Below are 18,868 nucleotides of genomic sequence, written 5' to 3'. Positions count from 1 at the left end.
TCCCAAAATGCTTCGAACATACAAAAAGAAGTTAGATATTCGAAAATCGGAGGACCAAACCGATCGTTTGACGTATCTTGCTCGACTGAGAATTGATCAGTCTTCAAACTACTGAGCAAAAACGAGGTGATTAGTAGCAAGTGCTGGTGACTGTACTGCGGGTACGGTATCTGAGGTACTGTAGTACGGTATCTGAGGTACTGCGGGTACGGCACCTGAGGTACTGAGGGTACGGTACCTGAGGTACTGCGGGTACGGTACCTGGGGTACTGTAGTACGGTATCTGAGGTACTGCGGGTACGGCACCTGAGGTACTGAGGGTACGGTACCTGAGGTACTGTAGTACGGTACCTGAGGTACTGTAATACGGTACCTGAGGTACTGAGGGTAGGGTACCTGAGGTACTGAGGGTACGGTACCTGAGGTACTGCGGGTACGGTACCTGAGGTACTGAGGGTACGGTACCTGAGGTACTGCGGGTACGGTACCTGAGGTACTGCGGGTACGGTAGCTGAGGTACTGAGGGTACGGTACCTGAGGTACTGAGGGTACGGTACCTGAGGTACTGAGGGTACGGTACCTGAGGTACTGTGGGTACGGTACCTGAGGTACTGCGGGTACGGTACCTGAGGTACTGCGGGTACGGTACCTGAGGTACTGCGGGTAGAGGTCGACGATGGCGGTGACGAAGCCCTCGACGGCCACGAACTGCGAGTCCAGGCCCAGTGTGAGCAGCATCACGAAGAACAGGATGGACCAGAGCGGCGCCAGCGGCATCAGCGACACCGCCTTCGGGTAGGCGATGAACGCCAGGCCCGGTCCTGCCAGCGGGAGAGGGATTAACGCCAGGCCCGGTCCTGCCAGGGAGAGAGGGATTAACGCCAGGCCCGGCCCTGCCAGCGGGAGAGGGCGATTAACGCCAGGCCCGGTCCTGCCAGCGGGAGAGGGATTAACGCCAGGCCCGGTCCTGCCAGCGGGAGAGGGATTAACGCCAGGCCCGGCCCTGCCAGCGGGAGAGGGCGATTAACGCCAGGCCCGGTCCTGCCAGCGGGAGAGGGCGATTAACGCCAGGCCCGGTCCTGCCAGCGGGAGAGGGGGATGAACGCCAGGCCTAGTCCTGCCAGCGGGAGGGGGATTAACGCCAGGCCCGGTCCTGCCAGCGGGAGAGGGCGGTTAACGCCAGGCCTGGTCCTGCCAGCGGGAGAGGGCGGTTAACGCCAGGCCCGGTCCTGCCAGCGGGAGAGGGCGGTTAACGCCAGGCCCGGTCCTGCCAGCGGGAGAGGGCGATTAACGCCAGGCCCGGTCCTGCCAGCGGGAGAGGGCGATTAACGCCAGGCCCGGTCCTGCCAGCGGGAGAGGGCGGTTAACGCCAGGCCCGGTCCTGCCAGCGGGAGAGGGCGATTAACGCCAGGCCCGGTCCTGCCAGGGGGAGAGGGATTAACGCCAGGCCCGGTCCTGCCAGCGGGAGAGGGCGATTAACGCCAGGCCCGGTCCTGCCAGCGGGAGAGGGCGATTAACGCCAGGCCCGGTCCTGCCAGGGAGAGAGGGGTTAACGCCAGGCCCGGTCCTGCCAGCGGGAGAGGGATTAACGCCAGGCCCGGTCCTGCCAGCGGGAGAGGGGTTAACGCCAGGCCCGGTCCTGCCAGGGAGAGAGGGGTTAACGCCAGGCCCGGTCCTGCCAGCGGGAGAGGGATTAACGCCAGGCCCGGTCCTGCCAGCGGGAGAGGGATTAACGCCAGGCCCGGTCCTGCCAGGGGTAGAGGGCGATTAACGCCAGGCCCGGTCCTGCCAGGGAGAGGGCGATTAATGCCAGGTCCGGTCCTGCCAGGGGTAGAAGGCGATGTACGCCAGGCCCGGTGCTGCCAGCAGGAGATAGGTACCCTTGTCATGTTTGAATCTTATTTTTGTTTTCAATGACTCTACATTCTAAGGACTATGATACCTATGACAAGTATGGCATTCTCGGCCCAAAGACGACTACTTTCTCACCTGACTTTGCCACGACGTCTACGGTGACGCCCTGTTCGGTGGCCATGAAACCGAGGACGCTGAACACCACGAACCCTGGAACACAGAGGAACAGAATTCAGACCATAGATATACCTACAGTACACAGCCGAGGACGCTGAACACCACGAACCCTGAAACACAGAGGAACAGAATTCACACCATAGATATACCTACATTAGACAGCCGAGTACGCTGAATACCACGATCCCTGAAATGGGTGGACAGTGATAAGACAGCAGGCATTGGATGATGACGTAAATGATAAACAAATTATTATAAATGCCTTCAAACTTGTTCAAAATGAGAATGCATTTGAATGCATTTGTAATAATTTGTTTATTATTTACATCATCATCTAACCTGTCATGGACACTCAACAGCACGCATTCCGCTGACAGTGCACTTCCAAAATCTGCAGACAGCTTAGACTGCGCCGAGGGACGCGGGAGACGTCGCCGGCAGACACGTAGGCTGGGGGCTTCCTGGGGGTTGGTTGATTTGCCTGCCTCGATAGTGGAGTGGTTAGAACCGTGGCCCATCACCGGGGTACTCGAGTTCGATCCCCGCTGACCACAGGAACTTTCGAAAGGTATGACACTTACGGCGCAACGCCAACAACACCCAGGTCCTTCTAAGGACCAAAGAACACCTGACGACGGGCGGAGAAGTAACTGGCCGAAACGTTGTGAAACATCTCACTCAAGATGGGGACGACTAGCATCAGTGATTCCTGGGGGTTTGTCAGTTATCAGGAGATCATTCCAGGTGTAAAGGAACAGTATATACACTACAAAGGAGGAAACTGAGAAGTTAACGATCTGGGGCGGGTAGTGCCAGCCGCGTGTCCTCCCCAGTGGCCAGTTCGCAGTCTCGTACGGTCTGGCCGGGGGCACCTCACCTGCGAAGAGGCTGGTGCGGTATCGTGCCGTATCGCCGGGGTCACCTCACCTTTGAAGATGCTGGTAAAACTGTTGTCGCGTGTCCTCCCCAGTTCGCAGTCTCGTGCAGTCTCGCCGAGGACGCCTCACCTGCGAAGAGGCTGGTGCGGTATCGCCGGGGTCACTTTACCATCGAAGAGGTTGGTACAACTGTTGCCGCGTGTTCTGCTCTGTTCCCAGTCTCTTGCGGTCTCGCCGAGGACACCTCACTGGCTAAGAAGCTGGTGTTGCCGAGGGTGCCTCACCTGCGAAGAAGAAGTCTCGTGGCGTGTTACCGAGCGCGCCTCACCTGCGGAGAGGCTGGTGCGATCTCGTGTCGTGTCGCCGAGGGCGCCTCACCTGCGAAGAGGCTCGTGCAGCTGTTGACCACGGAGAGCAGCGTGCAGTCGCGTATGAAGTTGTGGTTGTACTTGTTGTACGACCCCAGTGCCGTCATCGAGCCCAGGGCGATGGCGTAGCTGAAGAAAATCTGCGTCCCGGCGTCTATCCAGACCTGACCGATGACGGAGGCGACGGAACGGGTCAGCATGGTAACGGTCGGTAATACCCATCGATAGGTGCTGAACAATAATCTTTTTAGGGATTGCGATAGCACTATGAGGGACGAAGGAAGCGAGCGGTTAGAGCCTACCGGCAATGTAATAGACAGCCCTGCAGTGTGTTAGTTTTACCTGGGTCTCCAGCAGTGTGAGTGTATGTCTAATTACCTGCGCCTCCAGCAGTTTTCCGAAGTCGGGGGTCAGGTAGAACAGGATGCCCAGCTTGGCGCCGGGCAGGGTGGCGCCCCGCACCAGCAGCACGAACAGCATGATGTACGGAAAGGTGGCTGTGGGCGATGGTTCAGCGTCAGATACTCAGCCACAGCGGCACAGGGAGAGTCAGACACAGCACAGCCACAGCGGCACAGGGAGAGTCAGACACAGCACAGCCACAGCGGCACAGGGAGAGTCAGACACAGCACAGCAACAGCGGCACAGGAGAGTCAGACACAGCACAGCAACAGCGGCACAGCGAGAGTCAGACACAGCACAGCCACAGCGGCACAGAGAGAGTCAGATACAGCACAGCCACAGCGGCACAGGGAGAGTCAGACACAGCACAGCAACAGCGACACAGGGAGATTCAGACACAGCACAGCCACAGCGGCACAGGGAGAGTCAGATACAGCACAGCCACAGCGGCACAGGGAGAGTCAGACACAGCAGAGCAACAGCGGCACAGGGAGATTCAGACACAGCAGAGCAACAGCGGCACAGGGAGAGTCAGACACAGCACAGCCACAGCGACACAGGGAGATTCAGACACAGCACAGCAACAGCGGCACAGGGAGAGTCAGACACAGCACAGCTACAGCGGCACAGGGAGAGTCAGACACAGCACAGCCACAGCGGCACAGGGAGAGTCAGATACAGCACAGCCACAGCGGCACAGCAAGAGTCAGACACAGCACAGCAACAGCGGCACAGGGAGAGTCAGATACAGCACAGCCACAGCGGCACAGGGAGAGTCAGACACAGCACAGCAACAGCGACACAGGGAGATTCAGACACAGCACAGCCACAGCGGCACAGGGAGAGTCAGATACAGCACAGCCACAGCGGCACAGGGAGATTCAGACACAGCACAGCCACAGCGGCACAGGGAGAGTCAGACACAGCCACAGCGGCACAGGGAGAGTCACACACAGCACAGCCACAGCGGCACAGCAAGAGTCAGACATAGCACAGCCACAGCGGCACAGCGAGAGTCAGACACAGCACAGCAACAGCGGTACAGCGAGAGTCAGACACAGCCACAGCGGCACAGGGAGAGTCAGACAGAGCACAGTCACAGCGGCACAGCTAGTCAGACACAGCAGAGCAACAGCGGCACAGGGAGAGTCAGACACAGCGCAGCCACAGCGGCACAGGGAGAGTCAGACACAGCACAGCAACAGCGGCACAGCGAGAGTCAGACACAGCACAGCAACAGCGGCACAGCTGGAGTCAGACAGCACAGCCACAGCGGCACAGGGAGAGTCAGACACAGCAAAGCTCACAGCACAGCAACAACCCGGCGCCGTCACCGTCACAGCACAGCAACAGCGGCACAGGGAGAGTCAGACACAGCACAGCCACAGCGGCACAGGGAGCGTCGGCACACACGAACGGCATGGTAGAAATACGAGCAGACCTGGCAGTAGTGGGTGGCGGCCAGGGGGAGTCAGCACAGGTCTCGCGGCTCATATGAACTCCGTCACACCCGGTATCCGCTGAACACAGCCGCTGAAAATTTTTGTCTGGACGTTGCCATGATACTGAATCGATTTTGACTAGCCCGCATGGTCATAAAAACGCAAGAATTTCAGCCAGCTGTGAACGCTTTTCTCACTCACCGGTGAAGTTGACCACCTTGTCTGCCACTCACCGGTGAAGTAGACGACCTTGCCGGAGGACTTGATGCCTTTCCACACGATGAAGTACACCATGATCCAGGCGAGCAGCAGCGTCAGAACGAGGCGCCACTGGGGAACGCCCACGTCGTCTATCCCGGAGCTCAGTCCCAGGATATTGTGTCTGTTGAATGTCAGCAATGTCAGCACCACTGGGGAACGTCCACGTCGTCTATCTCGGAGCTCAGTCCCAGGATATTGTGTCTGTAATGTCAGTAATGTCAGCACCAATGGGGAACGCCCACGTCGTCTATCCCGGAGCTCAGTCCCAGGATATTGTGTCTGTAATGTCAGCAATGTTAGCACCACTGAGGAACGCCCACGTCGTCTATACCGGAGCTCAGTCCCAGGATATTGTGTCTGTAATGTCAGCAATGTTAGCACCACTGAGGAACGCCCACGTCGTCTATACCGGAGCTCAGTCCCAGGATATTGTGTCTGTAATGTCAGCAATGTTAGCACCACTGAGGAACGCCCACGTCGTCTATACCGGAGCTCAGTCCCAGATTGTGTCTGTAATGTCAGCAATGTCAGCACCACTGGGGAACGCCCACGTCGTCTATCCCGGAGCTCAGTCCCAGGATATTGTGTCTGTAATGTCAGTAATGTCAGCACCACTTGGGAACGCCCACGTCGTCTATCCCGGAGCTCAGTCCCAGGATATTGTGTCTGTAATGTCAGCAATGTCAGCACCACTGGGGAACGCCCACGTCGTCTATCCCGGAGCTCAGTCCCAGGATATTGTGTCTGTAATGTCAGCAATGTCAGCACTATTGGGGAACGCCCACGTCGTCTATCCCGGAGCTCAGTCCCAGGATATTGTGTCTGTAATGTCAGCAATGTCAGCACCACTGGGGAACGCCCACGTCGTCTATCCCGGAGCTCAGTCCCAGGATATTGTGTCTGTAATGTCAGCAATGTCAGTACCACTGTGGAACGCCCACGTCGTCTATACAGGAGCCCAATATACCGGATAGAGGGCTTGATAGATGGTAGACAAGAGAGAGAAGAAACAAAACAAGAACTTGACACGCACAGTGGAATGGGGGGTGGGGTGAATTTTGTCCACCCCTCTTGTTTTGCGCCAATAACTCACGCCGTAATGGAAATATTAACGTTGATTTTTATACCTGTCCAGAACAGAATTGCGGGTCTTTTCGTGCAAACAATAAGTGAATTCATTTACAACTTTTCTAGAAATAACGGTGTAAAGGCAAACATCCTGCCTCCGCGGCGGCGCGGCGGCCCGGCAGCTGACGCCGGCCGCTGCGCCGCTGCGCCGCCTGAATTGTCATATATGCAATAATATGTCAATAAAAAAAAAAGAAAAAAAAGACGCAAATTCTTGAGCGGAGGAGCGATCTGCCGAAGGAACTCCGACTGTAAGCTTGATATGGAACAGACTATACCTCCAAAGTCCAAATACCGATTTCTACTTTGTTTTTAATTTGTTTCCTCGAAGAGGTTTCCAGGAACAAAACAGAGCATGGCTTAGCTCTAACAATTTTGTCCATGAATTCTTGGCGTCAAATTTTTGGTGTCAATGACCTTTTCCAGCAACTCATTTTTCTGGCTTTCCTTAATGAAAGAGTGCTGTTTCAATCGATCACCAGCGTTGAATTGTCTGAAAAAGGAACTAAAAAAGCACAAAAAACGGTCGAAAAATTATCAGGCTCAGTTTTGTTCGTTTCGCTTGCTAATTAAACACGTGCTTGTTCGGAAAATATGCTTAAACCTTAAAACCAACTGCCAAAGGCCTTTTGAAAAAAAAAAAAACTAGAGGCAGGTACTCACTCCCAGAACTCCACCACGGGGTCTGTCTTTACCGCCGCCGCCGAGCCGTTGGCCGTGCCGTTAGCGAAGGTGGAGCACAGCTCGGTGTTCCACCAGTTGTCGCACGTGGCCCACGGCAGCGGCGACTGGAACACAATACAGAACACAGCATAACACACCGGAACACAATGCAGCTGACACACGGCAGCGGCTACAGGAACACAATACAGAACACAGTATGTATTACACACTGGAACACAATAAAGAGCACAGCATAAGGCACCGGAACACAATACAGAACACAGCATAACACAGTGGCACACAATACAGAACACAGCATAACAGACTGGAGTACAATACAGTTGTCACAGGTGGCCCACGGCAGCGGCGACTGGGACACAGCAGCATCGAGCTCAGTTAATAGGCTGGAACACAACACAAAACGCAATACACAAACCGGATCACAGTAGGCACAATGAACTGGGACGGCTCACCTGGAATGAAACTGAATGGGCTCACCTGGAACCCAGCTGAGCGGGCGTGGTATCACCCACGGCTGGAACTAATTGAACTAACTGAACGGGTGCATGGAGTACCCACCTGGAACGAGTGGAACATATAGAGCAGGCCCCACGCCAGGATGACGATGTAGTAGATGTTGAGTAGGAAGGAGATCACCGTAGTTCCCAGTCCGATACCTGGCGCAATAGGGCGGCCGTGAGTTCGAACCCCAACGAGGGCGGAGCTTTTCACCACCACCACCGGTCTCCAGCGATGTTAAGTCAACTGGACACAAAACAGACCACGGTTAGGAATTCATTACAGGCGCTTGTCATGTATTCAAAACACCCAGAGGTCTTAGGGCTTGATTAGATCGCCACACAGACCAAATAGTGGCTACACGATGCTCTCACATATCAGGTTCTGAAAATGTTTACACATTTTGGGGCCAATGTCATATAAACACACGTGAATGGCTGGCGCGGCGCTACGAGACAGTGACTTAGGGCCGATTCTGAAGGTCGAATGACTGGTCATCATATTTCATTAGATGGCACAGACAAGATCAAACCCTGGCTCGTGCTGAACCGAATTAAAGTGATCTATAATGTAAGATATTACGATACATTTCAACTCCATGCCTTATTGATATTCATATGGCTAAAAGTATGTAACGCTAGAGAACTTAAAAAAGTGTGCCTAATCGCAGTACTTAGGTTATAGAGTCGAAGTTTTTGTATGTAAATGTTTGGTTGTAATCATGGTTTGGCTTGCTTAAATTGACCGTCATCCTTCGTTTTTAATAACAATGAAATGAATTCTATAAAGCTGAAATTTTAGATTTAAATCAGAGTTCCTATTTCTAGATTTTCATCATCTTTTCCGTGTCAATTTCTTACAAACGCCATCCGCCCGTACCTGCCGTAGGATAACAAACAGCGACGGTGCAGTGTTCCGAAAACATCGGACCTCTGTGGGATTCGAACCTGTGAACGCCGGGCAGAGTTTCCAGACGGAGATGCCGCCCTCTCCCATGAACTGGCCGATGCCGACTTCCAGGAAAAACATGGGCACACCGCCAGTCACCAGGCAGATGGCGTACGGAATCAGAAACGCCCCTGGAACGCAGAAACAGGGCATCAGAAACGGCCCTGGAACGCAGAAACAGCAAACAGGGCATCAGAAACGCCACTGGAACTCAGAAACAGGGCATCAGAAACGCCACTGGAACAGGGACACAGGACATCAGAAACGTCCCCAGAACACAGAAACAGGGGTTCAGGAACACCCTGGTACAGGGAAGCAGGCGATCAGAAACGCCCCTGGAACGCAGAAACAGGGCATCAGAAACGCCACTGGAACCCAGAAACAGGACATCAGAAACGTCCCCAGAACACAGAAACAGGGGATCAGGAACACCCTGGTACAGGGAAGCAGGTGATCAGAAACGGCCCTGGAACGCAGAAACAGGGGATCAGAAACGGCCCTGGAACGCAGAAACAGGGGATCAGAAACGCCCCGGGAAGGCAGAAACAGGGGATCAGGAACACCCTGGTACAGGGAAGCAGGCGATCAGATACGGTCCTGGAACGCAGAAACAGGGGATCAGAAACGCCACTGGAACAGGGAAACAGGGCATCAGAAACGCCCCTGAGAAACAGGTAATCAGAATTCAGAAGCACTAATGGCACAGGGTATCAAAAAAAGCCTCTGGATGAGAGGAACGCCACCGATCAGTGGACAGCTGGGTCAGAAACTGGATCCCCACGAACAGAACAGGGAACGGTAAACGGGGAAGAAATATCAGAAAACACATGTGGCGGAGCAAAAAGTGGAAGTCAGAATACGACTGAGCGAGGGATTGGCCATAGAAAACCAAATCATATCACAGGTAGGTAATAGGTAAGCGCCACACGTTTCCCAGCCCCACGGTATGTACTCGGTATGTACTCGGTATGTACTCGGTATGTATCACTCACCGCCGCCGTTTTTGTAGCAGAGGTACGGGAAGCGCCACACGTTTCCCAGCCCCACGGTATGTACTCGGTATGTACTCGGTATGTACTCGTATGTATCACTCACCGCCGCCGTTTTTGTAGCAGAGGTACGGGAAGCGCCACACGTTTCCCAGCCCCACGCAGAAGCCCATCACCGAGAGGACGAACTCGGCATTGTTAGCCCAGGTCTCGCGCTGTCGGTATTCGGGCTGCTGTCCGCCGGCGGCGGGGTCCACCTTCTCCGGGTCGGTCGGCGCAGCGGGCTGCTTCTCCATCGTCCGGGGAGAGCGGAGAGAGCGGAGAGAGACGGAGAGAGAGCGACGGAGCGAGCGTCCGGAGTCGACTCAGACGGCACTGTGGACAACAGGCAGATGGGACTGAATGAATGAATGAATGAATGAATGAATGAATGAATGAATGAATGAATGAATGAATGAATGAACGAATGAATGGCCGAATGGATGGATAGATGGATGGATGGATGGATGAATGAATGAATGAATGAATGAATGAATGAATGAATGAATGAATGAATGAATGAATGAATGAATGAATGAATGAATGAATGAATGAATGAATGAATGAATGAATGAATGAATGAATGAACGAATGAAGGTATTGACCGAGGCCATGCTTCTGTTTTTTTGTTTGTGATTCAGTGATCTGATTTAATCCAAGTTCCGTGGAAACGACTAATTTAGTAAGATCTAAAGTTTTTGGTGTTCGGTTCATGGTTACCCTCAGTCTCTTGGAAACACTAGTTATTTCCCTACCTGCAAAATAACCAACGCAGTCAAAGGACAAAGCGCCCCAAAGCCCTTATAAACAACGATTTCCGTACCTCATAGTGAAACCACTTTAACCCTCAACGGCACAGGGGGGGTTGATGCAACCCCCCTAAGGTTTTTCGCGAATAACTCGCGTAAAAAGCGGCCGATCCCGACGAAACTTTCCGTACCCTCGCATTGATCAATTTTACACCTACCCTGAAAATTTCATGACCCTGACCCCAATGACCTTTGACCTGTGACCTCTTTTCCGAGACCATGTTTGGCCGGAATCGCGATTCGGCGTATGTCGGCTAACATTAGCCGCGCGTTTGCAAGCTTTTTGTGGTTTCAAACGTTCAAACATGTGATTTGATGTCGCTCCCATACATTAACCCGCGCCCTGCTGGGGGGGGGGGTGTTTTAACACCCCCCCCCCCCTTGTGGTTTTTCGCGAATATCTCAAAAACGTGGTACACCTTATCATACATCAATTCTACACATGTTGTGAAAATTTCACACCAAGGTCATTCAAGGTCAGATCACCAGGTCACTTGAAGTGACCTCACCTCATAAAAAGTTTCAATGTCTGTCATAGCTACACCGAGTGACCGATCGCTTTGAAACTTTCAGCGATTGCTAAGAGCAATAGCATGTACAAAATGTATATCTCAAAATTTTGATATCGATGACCTAAGGTCCGGTCAATTTTGCGACCTCCCCATAAGTCAATGGGAGAAAATTGAAATGCGCCTCTTTTGGACAAAAGACATTATAAACACTCCCAAACACCGAATTACAAGTGGTTTAGACACACTGAACATAAAAATGGTGTCCGTGACCCTTGTTTATGCCCTGAGGTCATCTTAGGTCACGAATGGTATCTAACAGTTTTTCGCAAATAACTTTTGATAGAGGCATGTTAGAGCGATGAAAACGCCTTAGATGTGTTCAGCTCGACGATACGGATCGACTGATATGCAACATGACCCTTTCCGGTCAGGTCATGACCTTGACCTGAGGTCAAATTTTCAAGTTGACCTTTTAAGGTCAACTTATAGTTCATTCGATGCGTCTTGACGAGAGGAACACAATGCTGGTAAAAGTAAGCTCGTACAAGGCTTGGGTCAAAAGTTATTGCAGAAAAACTGTTTCCGAAAAAAAAATCGGCTATTTTTGCAGTTTTTGCCCCCTGCAGGCAAAACCGTTGACGTTAGGTCAAATCTGACAGAACTATTCAGAAAGGGCGTTAATAGGGCTATCGAATGCGCTTTTCCGCGGCGCTGTAGCTCTATTGGTTCTCGAGTTATGCGTTGGCTTCTTGGAAATTTTCGACATTCGACCTGGAAAGCGGCGAAATTTTGCCTTCAATGACCTCTGGTGACCTGACCTTTGACCTGACCAAAAAATTGACCGAAGTGATTTCGTCATTATTTTTGACGCTCTTTCGAACGCCGCCTTCCGCGTATCGCTACGTGGCCCAGGAGCCGAGTTAGAAGGGGGGGTGTTCAAACCCCCCCCAGCAGGGCGTGGAAATCCAGGACCCCCAGCCGGGCGCGGGTTAAGGTGGGTGTCAAGGTCACCTGAAGGTCAGGTCAGGTCATTGACCTTTGGTGACCTCGGGTGACCTCGGTTCACTTTTTCGCGTTTTACATGTTTCTAGGCTAGTTTTTGGAGCTGAATTCGAATTTGGCAACCATTTGAACATTTACGAAGTAATTTTGGTGCCTTCGTAACATGTTACGAAGCTGTCAGAGGCGGTTGACACGTATTACGAATACCCGTCACAACCCCTACCGGTTGACCTGACCTGACCTGACCCGACCTGGTCTAAATGCTTAAAGACATCATCTCTGATCAAAACTAACACGATATTCGTGATCAGCATCCCGGAAAACCACATAGCAGCCACAATTTACGACTTTCTAACAGGTCCCGATTTTCCCGGTTTTCGGGTCATTGACCTGATCTGGAAGGTCACCCGATGACCTAGGACCTTAAAATTGGGTATCATCGGCTTCGTCTCGTGACGGGCAACACGCTCGTTTTTTTCGCGAAGCTCTAGCTCGATCAGGGGCCAAACGCGAGGGGGGTCGTACCAGCCCCCCCCCCCCCCGGCCCCTTGTGCCGTCGAAGGACGCAAAATGGCCTGTGCCGGCGAGGGTTAAAAGGCACAGATAGAAGAGGCACTTTTCCTGTATCGGTTCCACATTTTCCATAACCCAATCTCGAAGATAGTCAATTTAACATTGAAGTCTACGGGGCAGACAAAATGTTCATATTCGACTAGATTTGCCGTGTGCTCGGAAGGGTCCTTTCGTCTTTTCTCCATCAGGGAATATTCCTCAGACCGTTCGGGCAAGTTTTTTTTGTAGAGCGTGCGTAAAAACTGGCGGCGACATATAATGGTTCGCTGTAACGCTTTCTAAATTCAATAATACTTATTTATTCATTCATTATTTACGTTTAGTTCAGTTTTTTATCCATAAATATCGACTCAAATTATTTGTAGGTACTGCGTCTTGGATAAAGCCTCAGTAAAACAAAAATCATATAATACCAATCAATCAGTTGTTCACAGCATATTACACAACCCAACGGAATATTTTGATAAAAAACACATGCATAGCAATCCTAACTGATTGCTAACTGATTAATAGATGCATTGCACATTGTCTCCATGGCAGCCGCTAAGGCGCGGCACGCTCTCGGGATTTCTCGCCGTTTCGCGGGGTCCCGCAGGATTCCTCGCGTTTCGCGCTGCCCGAACGGCCGTTTTCGCGAGGAATTCTTCAGCGCGGAAAGTCCAAGCGAAAAACTGCCCATCCCAACGCACGTCCGAGCTGCCAGATCTGTGGACCGGGGCCGAGATTGGGTATGTACCGAGCTGCCAGATCTGTTGAGCGGGGGCCGAGATTGTGTATGTACCGAGCTGCCAGATCTGTTGAGCGGGGGCTGAGATTGGGTATGTACCGAGCTGCCAGATCTGTTGAGCGGGGGCCGAGATTGTGTATGTACCGAGCTGCCAGATCTGTTGAGCGGGGCCGAGATTGTGTATGTACCGAGCTGCCAGATCTGTTGAGCGGGGGCCGAGATTGTGTATGTACCGAGCTGCCAGATCTGTTGAGCGGGGGCCGACATTGTGTATGTACCGAGCTGCCAGATCTATTGAGCGGGGGCCGAGATTGTGTATGTACCGAGCTGCCAGATCTGTTGAGCGGGGGCCGAGATTGTGTATGTACCGAGCTGCCAGATCTGTTGAGCGGGGGCCGAGATTGGGTACCGACCGATTTCAGATGGACATACAGCTTGCAGAATTCGTCTTTACACTGCAGAGCAGTTGGCAGCGGACCTCCCTCCCAGCCCTGACTCTCTCCCTGCTGAGCAGCAAAGGAAGGGCAAAGCCAGCGGACGTAAACTGACTAGACCCGGTCCAACCGAGCTGAACGGAGTGGGCGGGTCACTCCAGGGGGCGTCGAAGTCTAGTTCCTACCAACCTGGCACTCCCATGCCTACGTCACCACGAGGACGCCCGAGGGCATTTACATGTTGAAGATAGGGAAATTGCCATAGTTTAGAGCCGCCTGAAGGGCAGCCTTGAGATAGATGATAATGTAAATGTGTGCTAATATGATCATCACCATGTTATTTATCCAAATCCAGGGCCAATTAATCGATTTTGTTTGTTTTGTTTGTTTTGTTGGGTTAGGCCCTTTCGGTCGACAAGACCATTGCAGAGCCGGAAGGATGATAGGAATTAGGGGGAGACATTGGTCTGGGCAGGCACCCTAGTGAGTCGCCGGGGCTGAGCCCGTCCAGAGGACAGGCCACCCAGCCCCAAGGCACTCACTGCACCCGGCTACGGGGTGCGCTCCCTCAGGGGCAGCGGTGCCGCTCCAAGGGAGCAGCCCGCATGAGATAAAGTTGCCTGTCCAGCCCGGAAGGGGGTTGCGGCTTGGAGGAGAAGGATTTCAGTATCCTGAGGATAGAAGCACGGATAGGTCTGAATTAATCGATAACTTGTCACGTTTTCCAGTGGTGATGCGCTAACTTTCGTGTTTCTAGCAGCCAATAAGGGTGTTTCATAGTGCGATTCAGCCGCATTATCGACTTTAATGCCATAGTTAAACCGCCACGGAACATCGATTTGCAGCTCCCTGGCGTGATAGAGCTGCCAGTAGGGCTCCGGAGTCGGAGTCACGAAGTCGGTCGGAGTTGACAGTTCTGACCTGAGTCGTCGAGTCGGAGTCAGAGTAGATTTGAAAAGCTGGAGTCTGAGTCAGTCTGATTTCGTTTCTGTAAGGAGTTATTAGTTAAAAGCGGTTGGCGACCTTTGGTGATTTCACAGCACCTTACAGTTGTCCAATAGCAAACAAGACATCACGGTGGTCAAGGTTGATCGTATATGAAGTCATTTATGTATAATTGGCCATTACGTCGCGTTTTAGTGAAAAAATAAGGCAGTTGATTTTCCCTCATGGACATTCCATGGACATCAAATGTCCATGGAATGTCACTGGAATGCTCATGGGAAACAATGTGATGTTTTCGCCCAAATTTGTCCTTAGAGCTGCCGTTCGAGCTCAGAAATCCGATATTCTAATCGTATGTGCAACATCCAGAACTGGCATTTCAGTTAGAAGCCATCGTAACCCTACAAAATCAATTGAAAAATAGAAACATGAAAAGCTGTATAAGCTTCTGACTTTTCAGACATCAAACTGAGATGCTCTAATAAGGCTGTGATAGACGGGCACCTACCTTTCCGGGGCGCGGCGGCAGGGCGACTCGGCAGCTGCTCGGTCCCGACTGGGAGCCACGCCGACTGGGAGCCGGCACTCGGCGGTGACGGTCAAAACGAACCCCCCCCCCCCGCCGGGGGACGGGGGGGGGGGGGAGCGGAAACCCGAGTGTTTAGCTCATTCCGACTGATTGGTAACAGACGCGGCAGCCTTGGAAACGCAGCACCCGCGACGGGACGACAACTCACGGAGAAAACCATGGACACACTGGAGAAAACAGAGACATTGGAGAACATGGAGATCCTACAGCAGAACATGGAGATACCTGCTGCATAAATCCTTCCAGACGATACTAACCAGAAAATTGCATATTTGATAAGAATTTTCTGAGCATTAGAAACGTATCCCGCCACTCACTTTGAGCCCAAAATGCTCGGAATTGCCCGTGTTGTATAAATCTCATTGGCCCAGGATGGACGCTTTGCCCCACATTAAAGTGGGCGTATTACCCCAACAGCACATTAAAAAAAGACCACTAAAATCAAGCCTGTCACGATTGTGTCACAAACAAATAAACGCTCAAAGCATAGCTTAAATACATAGGTTCGACATGACAAAACTTCATTGCCTTCTTTAACCCGGCAGTTGCTGGGGTATTTCGCCCCCCACCGTTTGCTGGGGGGGGGGGGGCGTTAAACGCCCCCAGCCAATAACTCGAGAACCAATAGGCGCAGCGAAACGCACGAGGCGGCAAACGAAAGAACGCGACGAGACGCTTCAGATGAGTACTTTAAAGTTGAATTTTGAGGTTACAGGTCGGGTGAAGGTCAGGTCAAACACCTGAAATCGGGCTTTCACTAGCATGGACTTCAAGACTTCGCAATGGGCGCCTCTCTTCATTAACTCTGTCAAAACGGTGCACAATCCATCATATAAGGCCTACAAGAGTGTCAGCTCCATGTAGGGGTCAGTCAAGCATAGGTCAGGGTCAAGGTCAGGTCAACCGGGTAGGCAAATATCCCGAAAATCAAAACTGATATTCGCAGCCTGTGACACATGTTTTATGGGAAATTTGGGGCGTAGAACACGATGGTGACATTCATTTTATCATATGCGTACGTGTTTGGCTCAAAAAGTTCAATTAAAGAAATGCATGTATCATGGTCGTGACTCGTGAAGTAGTCACGAGAAATTGCCAACATTCAGTTCAAGATTTTGGAAAATGCGGAACGATAATCAATAATCGAAGATAGCCATTTGATTGTTCATGGTATTGGCAGTCTAATGGCGTTTGCGGCATGTCTGTATGTCTATTCTGTGATTTTATATGATTTTTTGAACATATGCCATTTTTGTTCGAAAACTCAGAAAACATGACGTCACTAAAACCTCAATATCTCAAAAAATTTCCGACTGATTTTTTTGAAACTTTGTCACAATGAACTTCAATCAATTTCCTACAGGTATCCAAAATTTTACGCGCCTGCGATGCGCCGTTTTTATGCTATGGCCCGACGAAAAAAGTGGGGGCGTTTAACGTCCCCCCAGCAACTCGCGGGTTAAACTCTATCACACAAAGTTTTAGTAAAAAGAAAGCATATATCTAATTCCAAAAAAATCGAAATATACCTATCTTCCTATATTACGTTCAGAACAACCCACTTGTGGAACCAAAAAAGGGAGTACCTACGAGCAGATTCCCGTGTGTTCTTGAAAATGGCTATCAAGGATTCTTTGAAAAGTCGAGCATTTCAGAAATTAGAGGGGTGGCCGTTTTACCCGCCCAGGGCGCTTTGCCCCACTCTTCCCTACATAGGTATTATTCACCCTCGCCCGCACATGCCATTTTCCCATCCTAGAACGCACATGGGGGGGGGGGGGGTTCCACCCCCCGCGCCATTTCGTTCCTGTTGGAGATAGAGCTTAGCGGTAAAGATCAAAAAGATTATTTGGGAAGAGACGAATCCAATGATACTCAGTTTTACCTTTTCAGGTCAGTCATTGACCTTCCAGGTTAGGTCAAACTAAACAATGTTGCTGTTTTGGGTCACCGTTGGATATCAAGTGCACTGCTTATCACATACCGATGACGATGCCGTTTTCTGGTGCCAAGCCAGCTAGAGCCTCTTTGTCACACTGCCCGACCAGATTTTTGCTGCTGAGGTCATTTCAGGTCAAGCTAGGTCAAGGTCAATTTTATGTGTTTGTATGTCTGTGTGTGTCTGTGTGTATACTGATGTGTGCACCGATTGTTTATGTGTCCATTACATGAAATCATGATCTGAGAAGCTCTTACCAAAAATGCAGTCAAAAAACTTCACAAAAAGTAAATTCGGCTTGCCTAAAACGCAATTATCTGAGATGACCTAGGTTGACCTTGACCCTGACCTTGACACCTGTACATCGTCGAACAACATGTTCCATGATAGGTCTAGGTGGGAGGTAAGACTGGCAAAAAAGGCCGAAATCAAGGTGTCAAAAGCTCACAAGGCCCATAGCAAACGCAAGATGTTGAGAATTGGCCATTTGGGTCATGACATGACCTGAAAAACAAGGTCATATCTCCGAAAACAAAAATCACAGAAACTTGAAATTTTCAGTGGACATCAAGAAAGGATAGAGGAGCAGCTATACGAAAAAACAGCCTTCTAGCTCTAAAAATGTCGAGTGCAGAGCAGAAAGACTACCTGGGGGGGGGGCACCCCCCATGTGCGGGCGAGGGCTAAAGAGACTGAGCTGAGCCGAGTGACTTACAACGATAAAACTGTATCATAGAAACAACGAATAGAAAATCTTTTTAATTTGACATACTCGCAGCCCGCAGGATTCATCCATCAGACCCGGCATGTCGGCCCGCAGGGCCTCGGCTAAGGAATTTTGACTGGTGGGCCACTTGGGCAGCGACATGGACTGACCTTCGTAGCCAAAGCCCCCCCCCCCCAATTTTCGATTTCTCCCCAGATTTCGAGTTTCGACCACTTTATTCTGCAAAAAAAAAACGTCAGGATGGCATATAAAATGTAAAAAAAAAACGGGCCTCGACCCCTCCCCCGACTCTTCAGAGAGAGGAGAGAGTACCTAGAGAGTAGGGATCCACAACCCTCTCAGTGGTGATACTCCGGCGGTGCACATAAAATCGCACAAGTATGCACAAAATATTGACGCAGATAAAACTTTGGACAATAACTTACGGCCGGTCGGATGTTCAAAATCAGCGAGCCCTGAGTGGAACGCTCGCCGACTAGTCGGAGATTCGGAAGCGGTCGGACGGGATCGGGCGTTGTCGGGTGGATCGGGAGGAATTGTGAACAGCACGAGTGCAACTTTAGTAAAGTGGGTTGCAGCAGGAACCCCAAAAGGGGGTTGTAGCAGCAGCCCCAACATCTCTGAAAATGATCATTAAGCCTATTGGTGTCGCATGGAAAAGAATTGACTCAAAAGCCCAAGCGCACTGTGCAACCCTAATATTTTTTCTAAAAAAACTAAGTTATGTACGCTTTTGGTGAACAGTGTCCCAAACTTCAGATTTCTCTTTGGTGTCTGAGTGGAAAATTATAGCCACCCAAAATGTGAGAGTGGAAAATTATCCATTCTTATTCTTGAGTGTCATCTTCAGCCCAAATGAGAAATTTTTGGAACGCTGACTGTGAACGGTTCGAAATTCGTCCGACTGGTCAGATGTGTGACTGCAAGCATCATACCTGTCGTG

General features: G+C 51.2%; 1 protein-coding gene across 2 annotated transcripts in view; it reads right to left on the bottom strand.

The window, feature by feature from the left end:
• LOC122369518 (sodium- and chloride-dependent taurine transporter-like) overlaps positions 1–15,225 on the bottom strand; it is a 44,417-nt gene extending 29,192 nt beyond the window's left edge. For both annotated transcript variants that reach the window (XR_006254417.1, XM_043344314.1), the window contains exons 1-10: positions 15,179–15,225; positions 9,736–10,004; positions 8,640–8,771; positions 7,753–7,850; positions 7,174–7,298; positions 5,355–5,503; positions 3,656–3,774; positions 3,288–3,441; positions 1,990–2,064; positions 650–821 (exon numbers count right to left, since the gene is read on the bottom strand). Coding sequence is in view for 1 of the 2 variants with exons in the window: in XM_043344314.1 (XP_043200249.1) it covers positions 650–821; positions 1,990–2,064; positions 3,288–3,441; positions 3,656–3,774; positions 5,355–5,503; positions 7,174–7,298; positions 7,753–7,850; positions 8,640–8,771; positions 9,736–9,925 (1,214 nt within the window). In the remaining variant the exon portion in view is untranslated. The remainder of the gene's footprint in view (positions 1–649; positions 822–1,989; positions 2,065–3,287; positions 3,442–3,655; positions 3,775–5,354; positions 5,504–7,173; positions 7,299–7,752; positions 7,851–8,639; positions 8,772–9,735; positions 10,005–15,178) is intronic.
• Positions 15,226–18,868: the final 3,643 nt, after the last annotated feature.

The sequence above is a fragment of the Amphibalanus amphitrite genome, unplaced genomic scaffold (genome assembly GCF_019059575.1).
Source record: "Amphibalanus amphitrite isolate SeventyFive unplaced genomic scaffold, NRLGWU_Aamphi_draft 001045F_arrow, whole genome shotgun sequence".
NCBI classification, from domain to species: Eukaryota; Metazoa; Arthropoda; class Thecostraca; order Balanomorpha; family Balanidae; genus Amphibalanus; species Amphibalanus amphitrite.
Note: the sequence above shows the minus strand (reverse complement) of the source record. Positions and strands in the feature narration are given on the sequence as shown.